This window comes from Leopardus geoffroyi, chromosome A3 (assembly GCF_018350155.1).
Source record: "Leopardus geoffroyi isolate Oge1 chromosome A3, O.geoffroyi_Oge1_pat1.0, whole genome shotgun sequence".
In the NCBI taxonomy this organism is placed as follows: domain Eukaryota; kingdom Metazoa; phylum Chordata; class Mammalia; order Carnivora; family Felidae; genus Leopardus; species Leopardus geoffroyi.
Window position 1 is genome coordinate 58116131 of NC_059336.1, and position 24550 is coordinate 58140680.

Consider the following 24550-nt stretch of genomic DNA (forward strand, 5'->3'; position numbering starts at 1 on the left):
CCTTTCAAAATATAACAATTCCAATATCATACTTATACCTTGATATTATCATAAATGTGGTGTCCAAAATTCCCTCCTATTCTTTCTAAGAGCATGACCCCCAACTTGTGAACTGTGGACAGGAGGAAGTGCATAAGCCGTGCAGTCAAGGTGGAGTCTAAAAAGTTGTTTTCTGGCTGCAGTCAGCTTCTTTTCCAGGTCATTGTTGAAGCTGCCAGAATCTGAAGGTAGGGAACTCTGGAGAGCACTGGAGGAGGAGTCCCAGGAAGGAAGAGGGATGAGAGTGGGGTGGTGCCCAAGCCTGAGGAGCCAGAAAGGCAGAAGCACCCAGAGAAGCCCCTTGCAAAGTCCTCACCCCTTCTTCATTCCAAACCTTGCCTCCACCTCCTTCACCGTGAAAGTTCTGGTTCGATGCTAAAAGGCTCTGCCTTCTCCTTCTTTCCTTCTCCTTCCTTACACACTTACAAAACAGAAAAGGAAGGACAGAGAAGATAATAGCAGGGAAATATATAAGTAAGGCTCGAAAACTGCCTACACATTTCCTCAGTCTAAACCAGTGGTCAGAGAACTTTTTCTGCATGGGACGAGATAGCAAACAGTTCAGACTTTGTTGTCTCAACTACTCTGCCTTCAAAGAGCCAATGCAGCCATAGACAGACAATACATAAACAAAATGGCATGGCTGTGTTCTAATAAAACTTAATTTGCAAGGGCGCCTGGGTGGCTCAGTCAGTTCAGCGACTGACTTCAGCTCAGGTCATGATCTCACGGTTCGTGAGTTCCAGCCCCACACCGGGCTCTGTGCTGACAGCTCAGAGACTGGAGCCTGCTTTGGATTCTGTGTCTCTCTCTCTCACTCTGCCCTTCCCCCACTTGTGCTCTGTCTCTCAAAAATAAATAAACATTAAAAAAATTTTTTTAACTTAATTTACAGAAACACAAGGCCAGGCTACATTTGTCCAGAAGGCTGAAGTTTGCCAACCTTTGGCCTAAACAATACAACTATTTTTATTCCTGTCTATTCCTCCTATGGTTTTGATTATTAAACATTGCACTCTAGTCCCTGTTATCAATCCCATTTTCCAGATCAGAAGACTGACATGGAGAGACTAATGGCCTTGCCTAGGATCAGAGGCACCACATGGTAGACCTTGAATTAAACTTAAGAAATCGGTCTTCAAAATCCTTTGGTTTTTTTCCACACTTTTCTAGCTGGATATGAATTTTAATATTGTCATAATCACATAAATCGCATAAAATATACAATTTTTCCATAACATTACAAGTATTTCAGTCTCGCATTCTTGTTAATTATAATTTATAATTGATGCGTAATTGTTCATCATCACGGTGATGAGTTTCACTGAAATATTTCATACATCTGTTTATCTTCTTTTGTTCAATTACTGTCTAAGATTAATTCCCAAGAGCAGCATCCCCAGGCATCTGCAGGGCCCTGGAGTGGCGTACCCGGGAGGGGGGCACTGGCCTGTGGCATTTGCCAGTTTCTATGGCGTCAGTACTCCCAGGGTGGTGGATTTTAAGCTACCAACATGACATCACTGAACAGAGCTCAGAAGAGATGCTACACTCAGCTCTTGCAAGAAGATACAAGCTGTTCCCAGCACCCCACTGGCTTGATACAAATTCCCTTTCTACTTCCCAGTACCAAGTTATAAATGGAATTACAGGAAATGGGAGTTACCATTTGGAAATGACCTTGAGTTTGCCTTTAAAACTTGATAGTGTGTGTGAGTGCTTTGTTATCTTAATGTCACTTTAATTTACATCTCTGATTATTACTGAAACAGATCACTTTTCTATGGTTTCATTATGTGTTCCTTCCATAAATTCCCTATTCATGTTCCCCCATCTATGAGGGTCATGACACCTTTCTTTAAACCCTGAATTAACTGTATAGGCTATCATTAATTCCTTGAACTCGCCTGACATAATATCTTTTACCTTTTGCTTTCATTCTTCTATTAGGCACGAATTGTAACATAATTAAGTCCATCCATCTGTACCCTGCCCATTCTTGTATTTTATTGGTAGTGAACAAAAGAAAATACATCCTAGTTTCATTTATTCTACAAACGTTTATTAAATGTTCAGTGTATGGCAGGCACGATTCCAGGTACTGGGGATACAGCCGTGACCAAAATAACATCTCTGCTCTCATGCAAATCCGCTGGGAAAACCCACAAATAAATAAGTAAATATGTAATGGAAGGTTTGGTGATGATAAGATCTATCACACACAAAGCAGAGGGAGGGGACAGAGAGGGATGGAAAAGAGGTGCTATTCAGAAGTGCCTCTGGGAAGGACTCTTGAACAAAGACTCAAATAAATGAAGGAGTGACTCATGCTAATTTTTCTACAATTTGATTTATTTAAATTTAATTTATCAATTCAACTGGGATTCTTTGGGAGGAGTAACATGATATAAAAGGGGTCCTAGTTTTTTTTTTTTTTTCCAATGTGTATGCAATCATCCCAATACCTTTCTTTCCTCCTTACTTTCAGAAGCTTTGTTGTAAAGTTGAGTCTGTTTCTCAGTTCACTAATATGTCCTAATAACATGTATTTTTCTCACAGTCTACTCTATTTTAATTGCTACTTTTTGGCTCGTCCTTTTGAAAAAATTCAGCAATTCTTGATGATTCTCCTTCTGTAGCATTTCTAAAGCACTCTTTTTGGTCTCAAAATGAAATTCCATCTTCCCCAAAACGCAGCCTACATCTTAACTATTTTTGTATCTATAACACCTTCCACGGAGCATAGCCAAGGTAGACTTCTAATACGCTTTTGTTAAATGATGAATGAATGAATTATAAAACTCACCTAGATGTGTTTGACTCTAACTCAGGCCTGGGGGCACCTCACTCTTTTAAACGGTCACAAGTGGCAGGGAGCTACTCACCCGCCCACATGCACACTTCCTCCTGTCATTCAGCTTCAGGATAAACATCACATTCTTTCGTTAGGGCTTCACCATAAACACAGCAGCTCTGTTAAACTGAGGAAGAGCACTATCTTCGAAAAGGTCAAGCCACTTCCATGAAAAAGGATATCGCTTGGATTTGAATTGTTTTATTGCCTTTATTTCACTCGTGTAAGATTGAAAATCTTAAGGGCCAGTCTTTAACGTGGTCAAACCATATGTTTTTCCAGTTCTGTGTTTATACCGTCTGTGCATCCATATTCCCACCAAAACCAAGAAGACCAGGGAGAGGGGGGCCAGCGCAATCCCCCAGGAGAATGTGGCAGCTGTAGGAAGAACAGAGTCACATCGTGGGTGGATGGAACATTCTCTCACTGCCAGGGCAGGACAGTGCAGGGCAGGTTTACGGAGAAGACAGGAAGTGGGGTTTGTCTTTTCTAATAATAGTGCACTGATTTTTTAGAAAGCATGTCCCTCACATCAGGTCAAGGATATTTGAGAATGATATCTGTGGCATTAGGGAAACAAGGAAGGTAGAACAAAAATCCATTAAAGAGAAACAGCAGAGAGTGGGGTGACGGGTCACGGGTCCTTGTTCCGCCCTTTGAATAGTGTGCAATAAGATGGTATCTGTTTAGCGGCACCTGGGAGGCTTAGTCAGTGAAGCGTCCGACTTCGGCTCAGGTCATGAGCTCACAGTTCGTGAGTTCGAGCCCCCATGGGGCTCTGTGCTGACAGCTCAGAGCCTGGAGCCTGCTTGAGGTTCTATGTCTCCCACTCTCTCTTTCTCTCTCTGCCCCTTCCCCGCTCACGCGCTGTCTCTGTCTCTCAAAAATGAATGAATATTTAAAAAAAATAAAAAAAATTCAAAAAGATGGTATCTGTTTAGGCCTCAACCAGCCAACTATGACTTGGCCAGGGTACAGTCTGCCCCTTTCCAATGAGTGTGGCTGTCAGGAAGATTAAGTAAAGTAGAAAAGGAAGAGAAAACAAACTTCAAATAAAGGAGCCTTAGGTGTCAAGATTATTGCTTGGACCCAGCTATTTAACATTCTACCCTTGGTATCCCTGTGTTATGAAAATAGAGAGAGTACAAATAAAAACATAACAAGTACACACAAGTACATAAGTGTTACTGGACTCGACGATGAAGCCAGAGTTCTACATTTTAAAGCTATTTATCATAGTCTGTCTAGGCCTCCAGAAATCAACACAATGTCAGACCATTTCTCCAGATGATTCTTCTCTCTTAAAATCCCACAAGGTTTAGAAACGAGAAAAGCTTTAATTTTCCAAGCAGCCGCGAGATGCACCTCTCAATGCTGGTGACAGGCTTTCGGCTATGCCTGCTGCCATGAGGCTTGGCCAATCCAGCACAGGACATGCAGGGAGCGGGCTCACATTACAGAAATGTTTAAAGGGTCCCAGCTTCAGGACCGGACAAACCATAGGTTCCTTTGGGTCACAGTCTGAACCCCAGAAGTGAACTCTGCTTTCCGTGGGACCCTTCCTTTCCAAATCTCTACAACTACTGACCCTTTCATGGAAATGATCTAGGACAATGGTTCTCAAACTTGAGTATGAAAGGAGTACCGCCCAACTGCAGTCTTTTGCCTTACCCTGGGAGAAGCTGGGTAGATGTGGGGTGAGCCAAGGGTTTTGTGTTTCCAACTAGTGGCTTGAGACGTCCGGGGTGTTGTCATGCTCTGCCCTGAGGCTTAACCAAATCCTCAGCTTTTCAATTACAAGTCTGTCTGCAGCTGCCTTCCCAGCAAACACAGAGAAGGTGGAGCGATTTCTTTGATTGCTACAGACTGCCCAGAAGGCATAATGAGACTGCAGCTGGAGATCACTTCCGGCTTGTCAGCTTGTCGCCTGTTGACCTCTCTGGCTGCCAAGGGTCTCTGCACTACCTCTGTTTCCCTTTCCCACTCAGTGCTTAAACACTGGGAAGAAATCAACTTGGTCAAAACGATAGCATGGGCTTTTCTTCTTTCTTAAAGGTCCATTGAATGGGCACTGGGCTGACTGGACTATAGTCTTGTGCTTTCTCTCCTCTCGACTGATGACTTTAACCCTGAAGCTGCCCTGAGCCCCACATATCTCCCAGCCCCCACCTCTGGGGAAGGGAGTTTCTCAATTTCGGGATAAAGAATGTCCCACCCTCCTGCTAGAGGCGTCAGGAAGAAACAGGTGGTCTTGCTGATCCAGGGCAGAACCAGATGAGGACACAAGGATTTTTTTTAAGTTTATCACAGAACCACTTTGTCTTTTTTCCAAAAATCAGTTTTCTGCTTAAATTTTGATTTGAATATACTCTCCCAAAGCCAGCCTCCACCCGACAAAAAATAAATCAGAAAACAATGAGAGATCTGCTTTCGGCGGCCTAAGCAATCACGTGGAAAGCCAGTAACTTTGTCTAGCAGCCACAGAACATCAAACACGCTGCTTGATACATACCTTCTTTGACCGTGGTACGTAGCATCTGAGTACTCAGTGTGTTGCGCACAACGCATTTAAAATCCGTGTTCAAATCCTCTCTTATGACTGGATCAAAAATCAGTGGCACTTCAATGTAGTTCTCGTTATTTTCCGAGTATTCCCTGAGGGAGGAAATAATCACTCAAACATGATGTATCAAATGCAAGTTCGTCTTTACAATGGAGACATCCAAACACTCAATGAGAAGGATCTATTGTGCTTAAATTGGTCTCAACTCATAAAGTCAAGGGCACTTGTCATTCATTATATTTGTTCCCTATCTGGGAGAATTTCTAAGCCTGTGCCTGAAGGTGAGAGTGACACTGAAGCTGTTGGGAGTGACACTAAAGATGTTGGTGCCTGTAACAGGACGCCTGTCACAAGGAGAACTTAACAGGAGCCAGTTTTGTTTGGATAATGGAAGAATCCATTTTTTAAGGCCATTGATGAACAAAGAGGCGGCAGTGGGAATAGAAATGTCTGGTTTGGGGAAACTTAACTGTAACACCAATAAATCATTTGCATATTGAGGAGGAGGGAGTTTCCAGGAATCCTGGCCTCCTTGGTGTTTCCTCCTCTCTGCTCCTTTGCCAGCTGTCATTCTGGAAACTCAAGTTGGGAGCAGAGAGCCGCAGATGGGCCAGGGAATGGCTCAAGTCAGCCATTTATAGTGATGGTAATCTGAAGATGCTTCACTGCTACTGATGAGCATGAATAAAAACACCATGTATGTGGATCTACTAGGACTATCTTTTTTTTCTCCTTGGGAGAAAATAGGCTCCTTTAAGTGAGTGGACAGTGTGAGTAAGCCCACATGAGGCATGTTAGCAATGCCAAGCTTTTCTCAACAACGACTATGCAAGCAAGCAGCTGTGCTAACCACATATAATTCTGACCTGCTAAACTGCATCCAGAAAGGTATTTTTTGATAGGTCTTTCAAAAAAAAAAAAAGAGAAAAAATTGGCAATTGAAAGTTCAGGCTAATTCAGAGTACCAAAACTACAGTTTTAAAAATCTTTGATAATTGGGAACATTGAATGGTCTCCTTCCTCAAACAAATGGTTCACACTTACAGGGTCTGACTGTTCTACTTTCAGAGTGAGAAAACATATTCCAGAGAGTAATGCTTCTGAGAACAGAATTCTTCCTTTCTTTTAGTATTAACCTTCCTTAGTGCCTGCGGCAGTCCCCAGTTCCTGGAGAAACAAAGGAGGCCCTTGGATACTGGGGCTAACCTTTAGTCTTTCGAGGGGTTTGTGAAAATGTTTGACACTCAGGTTGCCGAGTGCATAGTGGAAATGTATTAACTCCAAAGTTTTTTGGGTTCTTTTTTTTTTTTTGAAAACTGCAAAAATCGACACACAAATGTTTTTGAAAACTGCAAAAATCAACACACAAATGAAACAGCTAGAAAATGCAACATCGATGCCAAGTCAGCAGCAACTCAGCTCCTAGAGAAAGTTTGATTCTCAAGAGCAATTGGTAATGCTTAGCAAAACTCAGTGTATAAAATCCTAAAACTCCAACAGTTTAGAATCAAAAAGATTATTTTTAATGTAGAATGTGTGTCATTATGAATAGGTTCAGTATGACCTTGTCTCTAAAAGGAAGAGCAAAGCCCACATCAGTCCCCTAACAGCTATGCCTAGAAGGTGCTTCTCAGCTGACAAAGATCTTCACACACTTACTGGCGCTGCCCCTCGGTCACGCGGCCTCCCTGGTACGCACTCTCTATGCTGGTGGTGTTGGCCATCCACCACAGCATGGTGGTCGAATGTGTGCCAGCTCCCAGAAACACCTTACATGGGATTGTCAATCTTGACCCTGCATACAGCAAGACAGCACACATCATACATCAGAACCCAGCCAGGAAACAGGGGTCACACCAGTCCTTGCGTCCATCAGCAAATCTGAGTGGTGGACCCTGCCCCATCTTCTCAAACACAGGCACAGGCCTGTCTGAACCCCAGTCTGACTTGAGTGTGGCTTTTGACCTTCATTGAGCCACCGAGACCCCTGAGCAGCTTTTCCTTCTGGAAAACAGGAGAAACGAGGCCCTCCTACACGGTCGATGCTGGCATCGAGTGGCATCCCGTTACACATAGTGACGTTCAACAGTGAAGTGTGTGTGGGCCAGAGTGAAAAATGGAGACCCTGTCAGTCACTTTCCTCACCCCAGTCAACCAGCTGACTAGCTATTTCGGCAACAAGAGACTGTCTCTTGGGGCCAGTAGTGGCAGGATCAGCCTCACTTTACAAATGGACTCTTACGGAGGGGCACCTGGGTGGCTCAGTCGATTAAGCATCTGACTTTGGCTCAGGTCATGATCTCCCAGTTCACGGGTTCGAGCCCCGCATCGGGCTCTGTGCTGACAGCTCAGAGCCTGGAGCCTGCTTCGGATTCTGTGTCTCCCTCTCTCTCTGCCCCTCCCCTGCTTGTGCTCTGTCTCTCTCTCTCTCAAAAATAAATTAAAACATTACAAAAAAAATTTTTTTAAATGGACTCTTATGGAAAAAGCTTAGCGTCAGCCAAGTTTGGTAAAGTGAATGATTTAAAATATACTACAGGTTCTGGCTACATGAGGGAATCATGCTGTTAATCCTCTCATACAGTTAAGAACTGTCACCAGAATGTTTGGATTTTTACATGCAGATTTTTGTAGGTACGGTTTTCATGCAACAAAATAGACCTAATTTCAATCAATGCCACTTCTAACATCTCACAGAAGGAAATGTTCCCTCGTATCTGTTATTTCTGCCTCTCACGCTGGGGTCCTGGGGTCCCACCCAGGGGGTCACAAGGGTCTGGGACACTGCGCTTAGGGACTGCAGGCACCCCTGTGGGTTACACGGTCCTTGCAGGCCTTACCCAGTGAAGCTAAGATGGTCTGGTGGGGGGAGATAATCACAGGAATTGTCTCCTCTTCTTTTTCTGAGAATGATAGGAGGAAAAAAAAGGTTCAATTAGGAAAGCCTTCATTTCGAGCTGAGAGTCAAGTTCCATTGTTTAGCTAATTAACAAAGTTCTCCTCTACAGTATGGCCAGCCATTGTAAGATTTGACCTTTGTCTAGCAAAGGAAACAGGCTCTCCACAAAAGTGAGCATCTCTGGCCAATGCCTTTCCCAGAAGAGATATTACTGGAAGAGGCCACACTTAAATACACATTCCACTAACAGATGTTCTTTGCTCTGTGATAAATAATGAACCATTCCCCTCCCTGGCTTCCTGAATAAATCCTTAATAGCAACGTTCACAATGTCCACAAGATAGGCTTTACCCCAACATCTATTTGCCCTAAAATATCTCCATCCTTTCCATTCCTGCCTCTGAAGAGTCACTCAAAAAAAATTTAAAAAGGCACAAGTATTTGGGAACCACCTGTTTATACCGTTAATCCCACACTGAGTGACAAAGAGCACAACCCAACATTGGCTACTATGTCTTGCTCATTGAAGACGTAAACTCTTTTGGGAAACAGAGGTGGACTTCTGAATAGCAACCCAACTTCCCAAGAGGAAGGTCTCCCAACCACTTGAAGAAACTGGGCACCTGAACTAGAGCAAAGAGCGTGACTGGGGGTGGGTGAAGGGCTGCCCATCTCCATAGCTGCTCACTCCATCCTTACGCCTTTCCTGCAGAGCCTCTTGAAATCCTAACGTGAGTAAGCATTAGGCAGTCTCACAGCAGAGGACCAGATGTCTTCTTGACCATGACCAGGAGTCTCCCCCCAGCCCCCCAACAAACACACATAATCGCATGCCTGCTGCACAGATGCTGGGGCAACAGAGAGGCGGTGAGAAAAGAGCCTCAGGGGCTAGAAACCTCAGTGCTTCTCAAATCTGAAGGTACATCAGCATCCGTGGGCCGCATGTTAAACACAGATTGCTGTGCTCCCCCCACCACATCCCTGTTTCTAATTCATTGGGTCTGGGGTGGAGATGAGAGTTGCCAAGTCTAGTGAGCATCCAAGTGCTGCTACTTCTGGCTGGCCCAGGACCACCCTTTGAGAACCTCTGAGAAACAGTGAGATCGTAACACTGGGTAATATGAAGGTTGGTCGCCCCCTAGTGTTCATATGCAGTATCACATAAACAGGATAATTAGGAGCCCCTTCAAAATCCTGGGAAGTTTCCATGATACCCTGTGGGGGAACAAGTTGTTGGTATGAATGAATCCTCATAAGACAGTAAAATAGTCTAGAGATTTCAGTTCATGACACGATTTTCTCTGTAGTAAAACTGAATCTCTGGATTCCCTGTGACAAAAAAAAATGTCTTCTCCCTTCAATGACTATTTAACCTTAATGTATTTTCAAAGCCCTCCAAAATGCCTTAAAAGACCCCAACTGTGTACTTGTTCAGTATATAACATAAAAAAAAGCAGCATACTCTTCAGAGCAGAGTCCAGGACTTAAACACTTTTATGTTCCTTGCACCAAGCTTGATGTCCAGCATGTAGGAGGTATGCAATAAATGTTGAACAATTTTAAATACTAATCAACACTGTTAACAACATTACTTTCAAGTAGAACTCATTTAAACCAAAGAGAGCACTCACTATTTGAAATTCTAGTTTCAAGGGCCACGCACCTTGGGGAAGACAAAAGAAAAGGGGGGCATTTTCCACTGGATATGCCAATGCACAGCCTTCTAACTGAAAAGTCCAATAAAATTCTAGTATCCAAGAATTATACATAAAGTTACGGCAGCCATGTTCTGATCGCTGGCCCTGGAGCACAAGCCTTCCAAAAGGGGTTTTCCAAAGAGACCTTCCAAGTGAACCACTGTTTGGCCCCATCTGCTGGTGTGTTTTAGCCTCACACTTGGAACCCTATCAACTACCCAGGGATTCAGCTTTCCTCATGAGAACACCCTGCTTTCTATCTTTCAAAGGTTCACATATGTCTTATTAGACTGATACTTTAGGAGAATTGATAGGTCTGTCTTCCTTTCCTGCCAAAGACATTCAAGGAATTCCACGGGGAACCCTAATTTGTTCTTTGCATGCTTGCTATTGACAGGGTGGAAAAGTACCTCAATGGCAAGTACTCACTGTTGACACGTAGTTCAATATTCCTAGTCACATTGTACTGCATGCCTTCATGGGCGAATGTCATGGCACAGCTGTAATAACCCGCATCCTCCACAGACACATTATGTATGAGTAAGCGAGAGGTTCCCCTCACACTTAGAAACTTCTCATTGTCTTGATCCAAAAGGACAGAATCCTTAGGGGAAAATATTTTTCAAAGTTATACTATGTACTAATTTATATCTCAAAAGCTATATGAATAGTATCAGTATTAACAATTGATGTTGAATATGCAATCCAACAATTGCCCTGGTATTTACTTTACAAATGTACTTTAGGCATACTATTAACTGTAGTTCTTAGCAGAGGGAATTTGTTACCATAGAAAACATAGTTGTAGGGTGCCTGGGTGGTTCAGTTGTTAAGTATCTGACTTCAGCTCAGGTCATGATCTCAGTTAGTGAGTTCCAGTCCCACATCGGTGGTCTCAAGCCCCATTTCTCTCTCTCTCTCACCCTCTCTCTCCCTCTCTCTCTCTCTCTCTTTTTTCCTCTGCCCCTCATGGGAATCTCTTTCTCTCTCTCCTTCTCTGCCTCTGCCCCTCAATCACTTGTGACTTGAAAAGTAATATTCAGAAGAAATGATATTGCAGTAATTACTTTAAAGATCGTTTCAATTTTAGGAGTCAGTAAAGATGGGAGAAAATTTGTGAAAAAAAGAAAAACTAAATGTGAGAAATGAGGGCACACTTCCTATATGGGTGAGAGATTCTGTGGGTCTTACACAACAGAATCCTCAAGAGCAAGGCCTCCAATAACATAAAAAAACTGAATGTGATTCAAAAAAACATCCTAATGAGCACACAGTGTTCTCAGGAACCTATCTTTCAAAACCATGATGATAGAAACCTTGCAATAGTCAAACATAACCTTGAGCTGTTTCAGACTCTTGCTCTGAATGGTAGCACAGACATAACTGGAAAGGTTTGTCAGCTAATGGCTCATAAAGTATTATTTTACAATCTATCTAACCAAAAAGAGATTTTATTGTTCCTAACAGGAGGAGCCAAACATGAAAAAGCCAAACAGGGCTCCGTACCCCCATTCCTCCAAGGCCTCTAAGCCCCCAGGGGTCCCCTGCATGGCAGTGGTTATGTGGAGCCTGGCCTCCTGGGCTGGAGTTCTGGCTGCACCAGCTACCAGCTGCGTGACCTTGGACAAGTGCCTTACACTTCTGTATCTCCATTTCTTAATCTGTAAAATGGAGATATTAACAGTCCCTACTTTGTTAGTTTATGCCAGGGAATCCAGAATAGACTTCTACCCAGTTCAGGCTAAGTTAACGATTAGCATTGATATCCTATACATATCTTGTAGCTATAATACCAGTCAACTGGTTGACCTATCCTCGATTACAGAATTAATTTGTATCAAATTGTATTTTTTGTAGTTTTTTAATGTTAATTTATTTTGAGAGAGAGAGAGAGTGCAAGCAGGGAAGGGGCAGAGAGAGAGGGACAGAGAATCCCAAGCAGGCTCCGCACTTGCGCTGGTGCAGAGCCAGACACAGGGCTCAATCCCACACCTTGCGAGATCGTGACCTGAGTCAAAATCAAGAGTTGGATGCTTAACCGACTGATCCACCCAGGTGGCCCTATATCAAATTTTAAACAAATAACTGTACTTTTCAGCATCAGTCTATGGCCTGTCTATATCAGGGATCAGCAAATTTTCCTGTAAAGGACCAGATAGTAAATATTTCAGGCCTACATTCCACATGGCCTCTGTCCTCTGGTAAGTTTGAAGAGCTATTCAGCTCTGCCCTTGGAGTATGAGACCACAGACACAGAAAGTATGGCCATGTCCCAGTAAAACTCTATTTATTGACACTGAAATCTGAATTCTATGTCATTTTCATATATCATGAAATATTAGTCTTATTTTTTTTTAACCGTTTAAGAAAGTGAAAACTGGGGGCGCCTCGGTGGCTCAGTCAGTTGAGTGTCCAACTCTTGATTTCAGCTCAGGTCATGATCCCAGGGTCGTGGGATTGAGTTCCACATCAGGCTCCATGCTGAGCATGCTTAAGATTCCCTCTCTCGCTCCCTCTGCCTCTCTCCCTGCTCTCTCTCTCTTTCAAATAAAAGAAGAAAGAAACAAAGAAAGTAAAAACTATCCCCAGCAAATAAAAACAGGTGGCCACTCAATTTGGCCACTGGTTATAGCTATCATTTGCCCACACCTTGTCTACACAAGTGATCTGATGATAGTATTTATTCAATCAGGCAAGAAAACAAATTGTCTATATTTACTCCTTTAACACAAAAGTTAATTATCATGTGCTTTAAAAAAGCTTCATTAATATGTGTACCCAGTTGTTAAACAAACAATGGGTTTTTTCCCATTGCTATAGACAAATGACAGTAAAAAGCTATTCTCTTCAACTGCCACTTACTCTGCATTCATTTTACATTCTGTCTTCTTAAATTCCTACTCTGAGGACCCTTGCCCCAGCCACATAAAGATGAACAGAACATATTAATCATTGCCCTTTTTAAACTAACTAGTTGAAAAAAAAATCAGAAATATAAAAGTGAATGTGTTATCTTCAGAATGGGTATTTTATATCCTTCCTGTAGTTGGTAAGACACATTTTAATTAAATGGCAATTTAAAAAAACAATTTTTTCTAAATGGCAATTTTTAAAGATGTACCTTGTACCACTGAATCTTCATGTCCATTTTGTTACGGATGAATTCACTCAGCTCAGGGCAAACTAAGGACCCAGAGGTTGACAACGTAAGAATTTGTGGGTATGATATGAAAGGCAGGGAAGCTTCTGTCTTCTCAAAAACCCTGAGCTCAGTGGACATTTCATCACAGTAAGACGTGTTTCTGATATAAAAGAGAAAAAAGGATAATAAATGACAAGGAAAAATAACAGTAAAGCTAAATGACATTAAGAATAATTTGGGGCGCCTGGGTGGCTCAGTTGTTGAGTGTCCGACTTCAGCTCAGGTCATGATCTCATGGTTCATGAGTTTGAGCCCCACAGTGGGCTCTGTGCTGACAGCTGGAAGCCTGAAGCCTGCTTCGGATTCTATGTCTCCCTATCTCTGCCCATGCCCCACTTGTGCTCTGTCTCTCCCTCAAAAATAAAATAAAACATTAAAAAAAAAAAAACCAAATTTCCCCAAACCCATTAAAATCTGTGTTCTGCAGTTTCTTGATTAGTATCACAATGCTTCTCTTCCTGATCTTTTTGAGTCCTTGAGAGACAAAACAACAAAAAAGTACCACATCATAACTATTGTAAAAAAAAAAATGATGACATGGTCTGCATTTTTCCCAAAGGACCCTCTGCAAGCCTGATTTCAACCCCATTGAGGGTCACTAAGAGATCCCCAAATACCCTTCAAACAGGCCTGAACCTTTCCAGGTTCTAGGGGGTCGCTGAGCACAGCCCCAACCCAATTCAACTTCCTAACGCAGAAGGCCATATCCAAAAAGAGAGATTGTTTGCAAAAAGCCACCATTTACCCAGAATAAAGTTCCCTTTACTTCTCTTGGGAATCATCTATGAGCGTAAGTCGAATTTCAGAAAACTGCTGAGAACTTTGTGTAAGATCTATAAAATATTTTTGCAATACTGCATGGGGAAATGAACTTGGCAAGTTTGTTTTGTTTTTAATTTGGGTGGTTTGTGTGTGTGTGTGTGTGTATGTGTTCTTTTGGTTTTGTTTGTTTGTTTTTTGGTTGGCCTAACTCTAATCTCAATATCATAATTCTATCAAGACCCTAGAGCTGGGGAAATGGCAGAGGCAAAACATTGATAGAAACATAGGAAAAAAATAGAAAAACATGAAAATACAATGGTCTCAGCTAAGCCCCTGGCTATCTAAGAAACACAACACCAACAGAGACCATGAAAATGTGTGCTGTATAAGGAAGAGGCAGGGGGGAGGGAACCTGTACAGCAGAAGAAAAAACAATCTATATCTGAAGAAGGAACAAAATGTAAAAAATGTATGTGAAAGAAGTGATAAAATCTTGCTACCTGAAAGTAAAAAGAATTAATTCAAATATATAGAGCCAATATCTGTATTATATTTCATGTCTGGTTTAAAAAAGGAAAAGAATAAACAAACATTTTAGGCACAAAGAAATTCAGGAAGTTAACTATCATCTTGAAAAATATATAATCTAGGGGCGCCTGGATGGTGCAGTCGGTTAAGCGTCCGACTTCAGCCAGGTCACGATTTCGCGGTCCGTGAGTTCGAGCCCCGCGTCAGGCTCTGGGCTGATGGCTCAGAACCTGGAGCCTGTTTCCGATTCTGTGTCTCCCTCTCTCTCTGCCCCTCCCCCGTTCATGCTCCGTCTCTCTCTGTCCCAAAAATAAATAAACGCTAAAAAAAAAAAAAGAAAGAAAGAAAAATATATAATCTCATTGTAAGAAATGTAAATGAGGAGGGGCACCTGGGTGGCTCAGTCCGTTGAGCAACTGACTTGAGCTCAGGTCATGATCCCATGGTCTGTGAGTTCAAGCCCTGCGTCGGGCTCTGTGCTGACAGCTCAAAGCCTGGAGCCTGCTTCAGATTCTGTGTCTCCCTCTCTCTCTGCTCCTCCCCTGCTCCCACGTTCTCTCTCTCTCAAAAATGAATAAACATTAAAAAATTTTTTTTGAATAAGAAAAAAGAAATGTAAACGAGGACAAGTCTAAAGAAGAGTGTACACCTGAAAAGAGTCATCCCAGCACCTGGAGATACATGCCAGGCCCTGTGTTCGGTGCTCTCTATATATTATTTTATCTATTCTCCAACCCTATGAGGCAGAAATTATTATTATATCATTTTTAGATGAGGAAAATTAGGTATACAGAAATTAAGTAATTTCCTAAGGCTGTACAACAACTAAGAGGTCAAACCAAGGTTAGAAGCCTGGTAAGGCTTTGGGAAAACCCATAAATTAGGGCAGGATCTGTGGAAACCAAACTTACTACGCATATTGAAAGTTACAAATCTGTTCACATTTTTGATCTGGTAATTCCCCTTGGGCAAGACACTCCGTGAAAATGACGCAAAAGGCAGATGGGTGCGGAATGATTTGATCAACACTCACATTCTCCACGTGGTGTTACATCCCCACAGCAAAGGGGTGGTGGTCATTAGTGTTGTTCACCAAATGTGTCCATTTCCCCTATCCTGAGCATACAGTGGAATTAACATGTCATGGCCCCACTGTGGGTGGGTGCAGTTATGTGACTCTTTCTAGTCAATGAGATATACGTGTGTCACTTCTACACCAAAGTTTTTTTTTTTTTTTTTTTATGTTTATTTATTTTTGAGAGAGACAGGACAGAGCACAAGTTGGGAAGGGGCAGAGAAAGAGTTTGAGACACAGAATCCAAAGCAGGCTCCAGGCTCTGAGCTGCCCAATGTGGGGCTTGAACTCACAAACCACGAGATCATGACCTGAGTCAAAGTTGGACGCCAACCGAGCCACCCAGGTGTCCTTGCACCAAAGTTTTAATAGCAATCTCCTTCTGGTATGGCAGCCAACATTTGAGATAGTGACTGCCCCCTGTCTGGGTTCTCGATTGTCTCTGAACCCAACATGGGTTTGTTGGCTTGTTACATGTGTGATAAATAAGGATTTGTGGTTTTAAGCCACTGACTTGCCCACTCTGGTTGACAGAAAGGCCTTGTGGGTTCTGGATCAGAAGATTATAAAAATCACAGGAACAGGGCTGTTTCATGACCTGTGACTACAAATCCAAAGGGTATTATGGCAACTGCTGGTGATTCTCAATCCATTGGGAGCTCAATCTTAGCTGGAAGAGAGTTCTAGAGATCAGCCAGGTAGACTCTCTCACATGCTACGAAACTTTGACCCACACTGAGATTTCTACCGCCCCTCTCAATCTCAGATCTCTTTTTTTCTACAAGAATAGAAAATAAAGTGAGTATGAGGTATAATTTTTTAAAACAACCATAAAAACATACGTTAAAAGACAAACATGACTCAGCTGACATCTCCCTGATTTTTGCATAGTATCACTACAAGAGTCAATAAGCATTGCCTTCAGGAAAGAAAAGGCACTTTCGTGTATATATTGACCGTCTTCTACGGTGTTCCCTATAACTAGGTGCTTCACATGCTATGATTTCATAGAACTCTCCCAACAACTCTCTTTACAGAGGAGAAAACTGAAAACCATAAATGCCAAGTAATAAGACCAACATCCTACCAGCTAGAAAATGAGAGAGCTAGGATTCACACCCATACTATTCTAACCCCAATTCCATTCTTTTTTCTAATGCACAGTTAAGTTTTCCTAGTAGTGCTCCTTAGGAAAACATTAGAATTCTTTTACACTAAAAGGAAAGAAAAACTATGCATTGATAGCTATTGTAAAATCAAGCATCCACATTTCCCTGATATGGAAGTAAGAGATTGTCTATTTCCTAGGCAGGATTCATTGACAGGATGATTCACTGACACACTGGACTATGACTCAGCCACAAAAAAAGAATGTAATCTTGCCATTTGCAACAACATAGATGGATCTGGATGGCATGATGCTAAGTGAGATAAATCAGACAGAGGAAGATAGATACCATGTAATTTCACTCATAAGTGGAATTTAAGAAACAAATGAACAACAACAACAAAAGAAACAAACAAGACTCTTAAACACAGAGAACAAACTGGTGATTTTCAGAGGGGAGGTAGGTGGGGGAATGGATGAAATAGGTGAAGGTGATTAAAAGTACACTTATAGTGCTGAGCACTGAGAAATGTACAGAACTGCTGAATACTCTACACCTGAAACTAATATAACACTGCATTTTAATTATTTTTCCATTTTTAAAAGAAATTAAAAATAAGACAACAAAAAACTTTGGAAATTAAAACTAGGCAAAGGACTTGAACACACATTTGGCCAATAAAGGACATGGGTATATGCTTAGCATAACTAATCATTAGGGAAATGCAAATCGAAAGCCCAATAATATAACACTTCACACCCAGTAGGATGGCTATTATTCCTCTCCAAAACAAACAAACAAATAAACAAACCCCAGAAAATAATAAGTGCTAGTGAAGATGAGGAGAAACTGGAAGCCGTGTACATTGCTGGTGGGAATGTAAAATGGAGGAGGCACTGTGGCAAACAATGTGATGGTTTCTCAAAAATTTATTAAACATAGAATTACCATATGATCCACCAATTCTCTCCTGGGTATATACCCAAAAGAATTCAAAGCAGGGACTCCAACAGATTTTTTTTTTTTTTTTTTTTTTTTGAGACAGAGAGAGCATGAGCAAGGGAGGGGCAGAGAGACAGGGAGACACAGAATCCAAAGCAGGCTCCAGGCTCTGAGCTGTCAGCACAGAGCCCGACACGGGGCTCGAACTCATGGACCATGAGATCATGACCTGAGCCGAAGTCGGACGCTTAACTGACTGAGCCACCCAGGCACCCCACTCCAACAGATCTTTGTACACCTATGTTCAGACCAGCATCACTCACAACAGCCTAAAGGCAGAAGCACCATAATTACCAAAATATGGTATATTTATGCAATGGAATATTATTCCATTGAATAATGTTGAAAAGGAATGAAATTCTAATATACACTGCAGTATGGATGAACCTTGAAGACACTGTGCTGAGTGAGATAAGCCAGTCACAAAAGGACAATCACTGTATGACTCCACTCATATGAGGTGTTCAGAGCAATCAAACTCACAGAGACAAAAAGTAAGACGGGGGTTGCCAGGAGCTGGAGGGAAGAATGAGGAATTCATGTTTAATGGGCTCAGAGTTTCAGTGTGGGATGATGAAGAATTCTGGAGATGAAGGATGCTGATGGTCGCATAACAATGTGAATGTGCTTAACGCACGGAAGTGTACCCTCAAAAAGGGATAAGATGATAACTTTTATGCTATGCATATGTTACCACAACTTTAAAAAAAAGCAACAGGACAAAGAGGGAGGGGGGTAGACCCCACATCAGGAGATTTGGGTTCCAGTTTCAGCTCCACACCCACCACCTAGGAGCACTTCATAAGTGAGCTTGGTCCCCTCACACGTACAATAAGCAATTGGATTAATTCATTCCTACAGTCCCATCCAGTTTCTATATCAATTTCTTTTGTCCATGCGGATGCAGGCATGAACAAATCGGCCCAAGTCCCAGTCCTCCTGGGGTTTACATTCTTACAGGGTAGGCAAACATTAAATATGTGAACACACGTGTGTCAGGTAGGAAAACTACCAGCAGGGTAAAAAGAGAGAGTGTCAGGAATGCTGTTTTAGGTAAAGTGGCTGGGGGAGCCCTCTCTAAAGAGGTGACATTTGAGCAAAGACTTAAATGGAGAGAAAGAGCCATGAGGGTATCTGGGGAAAGCTCTCGGGTACAGGTATTTCAGGAACAGTGAAGAGGACAAAAGGCAGATTCTCATTTTGAAATCCAGGTCAACACCGAAGAACCATGCAAAAGTCCATTCTGGAAGGAGCTCCACTCTGTACCCTAGTCCTGGGGGGCCTCACCTGACAGTGCAGAGGTAGGTGCCAGAGTCCTCTTGCAAGGCTGGCAAGATCCAGAGAGCACCATCCTGGACCCACATTCGTGTCTCTTCTTCCCCTGGAATCGTTCTAGCAGAATCATTTTTGTGCCATGTCACGTTGACGTGGGGGCTGACAGACTCCCACAACCAATACTGCACCTGGGGGCACTTCAGGACCACAGGCTCCCCTTCCACTTTGAAGTCAGTTTTGAAATGCTTGCCAAGAAACTGGCAGTTTCCTGCAGCCACTGAAGGACAGAGAGATCATAGTCAGGCTTTGGATCCAAAACCTCCTTGGATGGGCAGCTCTGAAGAAGCCGCGTGCCCCTAACAAGTGGCCTGCACCCCGGAGGCCCCATTAAACCCTCCTGTTATAATGACTTCAAAACTCCCAAAAACAACTTTTGGGTTACTGTCAATTCCAATTTACATTTTGTGGGGAAAATTCAATCTGGTTCACATGGAGATGAAAAAGTGATTAAAAAGTTGGGTCATATTTTTCACTTGTTGACTCCTTATCATTAAAAGTAGATTTGGGGGGAGCGTGGGTGGCTCAGTTGGTTAAGCATCCAACTTCGGCTCAGGTCATGATCTCACAGTTTGTGGGTTCGAGCCCCGCGTCGGGCTCTGTGCTGACAGCTCAGAGCCTGGAGCCTGCTTCAGATTCTGTGTGTGTCTCTCTCTCTGCCCCTTCCCTGCTCATGCTCTGTCTCTCTCTGTCTCTCAAAAATAAATAAACATTAAAAAATTAAAAATAAATAAAATTAAAAAATAAAAGTGGATTTTGGCTGAGTTCAGATACAAAAAGAGCTTAGTTGTGACAGGACATGTGGTTAAAATCCAAAGGCACCTTTTCCTGAGGGCAAATACACCACCTTCTTGGCTCGCTCTTTGGCAGGAATGACCTATGCCCAGAGCAAGCACAGGGCAACAGAGGAGATGGGCAGGAGGAAGCATCTGTCACAACTTGCCTTTTGAAAACAATAGACTTCACTAGATAAACAACTGCTTTCCCCCAGAGAAGCTTCAGGCAAGCCCTTTCCAGCTGAAAGATTCATTTCTCACCTGTGTGTTCCTCAGGCTGAACGGTGAAGGAATAAACGCCGATTATCAACACGTACAAGACGAACATTGTTTCCAGCAACTTCTGAAGGACACGGGAGGTGATCTCAGGTTCAGCACCCCCTAATCTGTAGGAGGAGACAGAGGGGTCACCAGGAGCCACACACACACCCAGAGAGAGAACACCTTGACGATGGTCCCAGCAGGAGGCTCTGGAGGCTTCACCTGAAGATGGAAATCTTTTTGCCCAGACTTTATAACCAAGAAAAGACAAAAGTTTTGGATTTTCTCCTCAACAGCTATATTCACTGAGCATACCTAACATCAACTCCCCAGAGCACTGACAAGGTGCCTTGGAAAAGGTGTTCCATATCTTAAGTGTTTCTCTCTCCTGAAGTGTGCCTTAGTGCTCCCTGCTGCAAACCGAGATGCTCTTTCCTTGGTTGTGGCCACTGCCTAGGCTCTCTCCAACCTTCAGGTCTTTACTCAAAATCATTTTAGTGAGGTCTTCCCTGACCTTCCCGTGTAAAGCTGCACCACCCTTCTGTGAATGCTGCACATTTTCCTTTCCTGCTCTATTGCTGTCTGTGGCATTCATCATCAACCACGTTCCCTCCCTATAGAATGCAAGCTCATGTACTCAAAGATCCTATTTACAACTATATCCTTAAGTTCTACTTGTTGAATGAATGAGTGGCTTAATCACTAGAAGCCAAAAGGTCTTTATATTTTACTTGTTGGAGAACTCTTCCTTCTGTCTCTATGGATTAGCTTTTATTTTACATACAATTCTGACGTACCTGATGGATGCTATGTACCACTAACTCTCTGGTCTAGAGCATCCCAGGAGGAAAAGCAAAATAAGTTACAAATAGTGAATAGCTTACACAAGTTCATAAAGTACTCCTCCCCACATACTTCCCCAAGACTGGAGCACCAGATGTCTCCATATTTCCCTGCAGTCCCTTTCACACCGTAGCGTAATGGTCTGTTGTATTAGGCAACCATTGCCACAACCATACTACCAACAATCCATCTCAAGACTGAAATGCATAAAACAAGCGCCATGGCGATCACGCCAATGGTGTAAAGCGATTCTATCTCACAGTCCGTGAATCAGATAGGGGTTGGCTGACCTAGATCGGGCTGTTAGGCTTGACTCCATGCTTCGGGTGGGATTTAAGTCTCCTCCATGTGTCTCTCATCTTCCTTGGACCTACAACCTCCTGCGAGATGATCTTCTGTGATGGCAAAAAAAGGACGCAATGTGGCAAGAGCGCTCAAAGCCTTGCTCAGAACTAGCTTACTGCTGGTCTGCCCACATTCCATTGGCCAAAGCAAGTCATGTGGCCAAAGCTGCCATCACTGGGGCGGGGAGATTACTTCCACCTCTAGTGGGAGGAGCCTCAAGTTACACTGGAAATGGAAATACCTGGGAGCAATGATGACGTCTGCCACAACCGTGTCTTGTTGGCTCCCCTGGGTGGGGACAGTCTTGAGAACCAAGGCATGGTCTAATTCACAGCCCTCAAGGCCTATAAAATACCCAGTCCCAGAGAGTACCGGAGATTATTTATGCTCAAAAGCCTAGCAGGAAATTGGGAGTGATGAGTGAATCCAGGAAAAAAAAAAAAAAAAAAAAAATTCCCTATCACCACCCCTTCCCCATTTCCTTAAAGTTTAACTTGTTCCCTGTCCCTGGAACAGATACCATTCTGAATGTCTCACAGTAAACCCAGATGGACCTTAAGTGGCCAGGGCAGGATTGGCAAACTGAGGAAGTACACTTGCATGCTAGTAACCCTCCCTCATCCGAAGGCACAGGTTCAGAGTTTGCAGTCTGAACTCCCCCTTGAGTGATGAGGAACTGGAATGGGCAGTGAAATGACCTGAGATCTTCCCCTTAGCTGTGTGTCTACCCCAGGGCTGTTTCCCCTAAGCTCTTCCTGCTTCTGCGTGGTCCTATCCTTCACCTGTTTCTGAAACACAAATATTTCCTGTGACTTTAACCACTAACCCCAGCCTCAGGTTAACCAGGCAACTTGATTAGCATAAGAGTCACAACAACATTGACCAAGTTGCTTTGCCCTCTTTGCACACACATTAGCTTCTCGCATCCCCAACTGTACTGGTCCCAGCCAGATTCACTGGTTCTCTAGAGAGGCTTTGAAAAAAGAGGGAGTCAAATACACATGTATAACCAATACCACATATCCAAGTAAGTGGATGAAGTCAAAGATGGTGACACGGGGACTGATATAATAGTGAGCTACTGAGCTAAACACTGAGAAAATAAGTTTTGCCATTTTACCCCCATGATGTGAATCTCATGATGCCAGTTTGACAGATCATATAATACAAGAGATGAAGGAGGTTATATAGCTTGACCAATATCTCACAACTAGTAAGAAGGAATTGAAGTTTAAACCCAAGACTACTGATTCCAAAGCCCTTACTCTTCAAAAATATAGTATTTATGACAGATGCTGCTAGTTTCCTCCTCTAAGATCTGTCCTCCCTGCTTTGCCAATTATAGAACCCCTGACTCTTAGTGTGACACATTGCTATCCCACACAAAGTCTATATTTCCCATCCTCCCTTGCAATTAGGAGTGGCCTAGTGACAGAATTTGGGTCAATGAATGTAGGTGGAAATGTATGCTCCTCCTGGGAAGTCGACTTAAAAGCTTCCTCAAAAGGCTTAAAAGTCTCCACTGGTCTTCCTTCCTGCTAGCTCAGTATGGATATGGTGGGTGGATTACAGCCACCATATTGGGTCACAAGGTGCAGACCACTTGCAGACAGTGCTGGGATAAGACAGGAACATGAGTCCTTCAGTGGTTTCATGGGGCTCCCACCCTAGACTACCTTTTTTTTTTTTTAATATGTTTGGGCTTCCTGCCATACATAGGCAAACTGAATCTCAATATGCAAACTTTTCAAACTTTATAAAAAGAACACCGGGGGAAGGAGCCCTGACAGGTCAGGTGTTGTGTTCTCACTGGTCCTCTTTCTGATATTCAACTGTTTCAAACAGTTTCTGCTGACTGACTCTTTAAGAAGTCACTTTGACTTAGCTTCCTGGCTGGCTCAGTCAGTAAAGCAAAAACTCTTGCTCTTAGAGTTATGAGTTCAAGCCCCACGCTAGATGTAGAATTTACTTAAAAGAAAAAACTTATTTTATGTGGTTCCTGGGGCTCAGTGGGTTAAGTATCCAGCTTTTGATTTTAGCTCAGGTCACAATCTCACAGTTTGTGAGATCGAGCCCCATAGCGGGCTCCGTTCTGAGCATGAAGCCTGCTTGGGATTCTCTTTCTCCCTCTCTCTGCCCCTTCCCCATTTGTGCATTCACGCACCCTCTCAAAATAAATAAATAAACTTAAAAAAAATAGAAGTAATTCAACTCAAAGGCAGGAGGAGCTGAGCAGCCTCCCTTTGGATGAGAGCACCTCCCAGGACACAGGTGCAGGCTTAGCCTTGAGTTATGTAGTTTGTAACCACGTTTAAAATTACTTTGACACCAAAGAGTCAGACTGTGTCCATCCAGGGGGAGTTATCAGCTGAGGCTTCACAGAGCTACAGAGCTGGAAGGGTCTTAGGGAAATCTAGTCCTTTCACTTTCTTTTTCACATGTTGAAAGCGATTTGGACATTAACCTTCTTCTCAAAATCGCACGTCTGGTCAGGATGAGAAGTAGAGACATTTCAACAAGGACCCTGTTCCAGTGGCATGAAACCCTAAAATGTTGTACTCCCCATCCCCTCTCACCCACCCACCCCCCTTCCAGGGCCCCCTCAGCCAAAGGAATTAATTGCCTTGGTTTCCCTCTGAAGACTTTGGCAAAAAACAACTGCTTTACTGTGACCTCTTCAGGAAGTGGCTTCAGACAACTAAACCACAAACATGCAGTAGTGATCATTTTTAATAATCAAAACCTCAGGAAAAGGCTGGAACCAAAATTGCCCTAGCGTGGGAAATAGTAATTCTTTGGCAGGCCTAAAGGAAAAAGAATTTGTTCTGCAGAGGTGTGCAGCAAAACATTCCTCTCCTGCCCTACTTTCTTTCAACGTGTCTTTAAATTACAGACAATTTGACATTTCTTGAATCCGAGTTGGCCTTCTTACTGGAAGAAAGAAATTTTAAAGGCAACTGATTCCAAGAATTTGAATGACAATTTTTTTTTCCACACAACTATGTTTCACTATATCCAGTGTACGAAAACCGAAGAATAAGATGGAAAGCAGGGCCAGGAATAAGAAAATGACCAACAATTTGTGGAGAGTTCAAGGAAGGAGAAAGAACACAGTACGGTGGAAAGAGCTGGTGGCCCCGCACTGAGCCTAGCACCCCGCTTACCGCCTTTGATCCCTGGTGTCAGCCTCCTGCTCATGGATGGTACACATAGCCTAAGAGTATGTAGCTGTTTGCTTCACCTTTTAATTTAATTTTGAAAAT

General features: G+C 42.9%; 1 protein-coding gene across 2 annotated transcripts in view; it reads right to left on the bottom strand.

Moving 5' to 3' along the window:
- Positions 1–2478: 2478 nt before the first annotated feature.
- The window catches only part of IL1R2 (interleukin 1 receptor type 2), a 34586-nt gene continuing 12514 nt past the window's right edge, over positions 2479–24550 (bottom strand). Inside the window, exons 1-9 of one of the 2 annotated variants that reach the window (XM_045445606.1) lie at positions 21233–21363; positions 20100–20224; positions 19018–19282; positions 13174–13354; positions 10482–10656; positions 8297–8359; positions 7116–7251; positions 5406–5548; positions 2479–3271 (exon numbers count right to left, since the gene is read on the bottom strand). In XM_045445606.1, the coding sequence (XP_045301562.1) occupies positions 3132–3271; positions 5406–5548; positions 7116–7251; positions 8297–8359; positions 10482–10656; positions 13174–13354; positions 19018–19282; positions 20100–20224; positions 21233–21261 (1257 nt within the window). In that variant the 5' untranslated portion in view covers positions 21262–21363 and the 3' untranslated portion in view covers positions 2479–3131. Of the gene's footprint in view, positions 3272–5405; positions 5549–7115; positions 7252–8296; positions 8360–10481; positions 10657–13173; positions 13355–19017; positions 19283–20099; positions 20225–21232; positions 21364–24550 lie in introns of those variants that run through there. The other variant, XM_045445607.1, reaches the window with a different exon arrangement.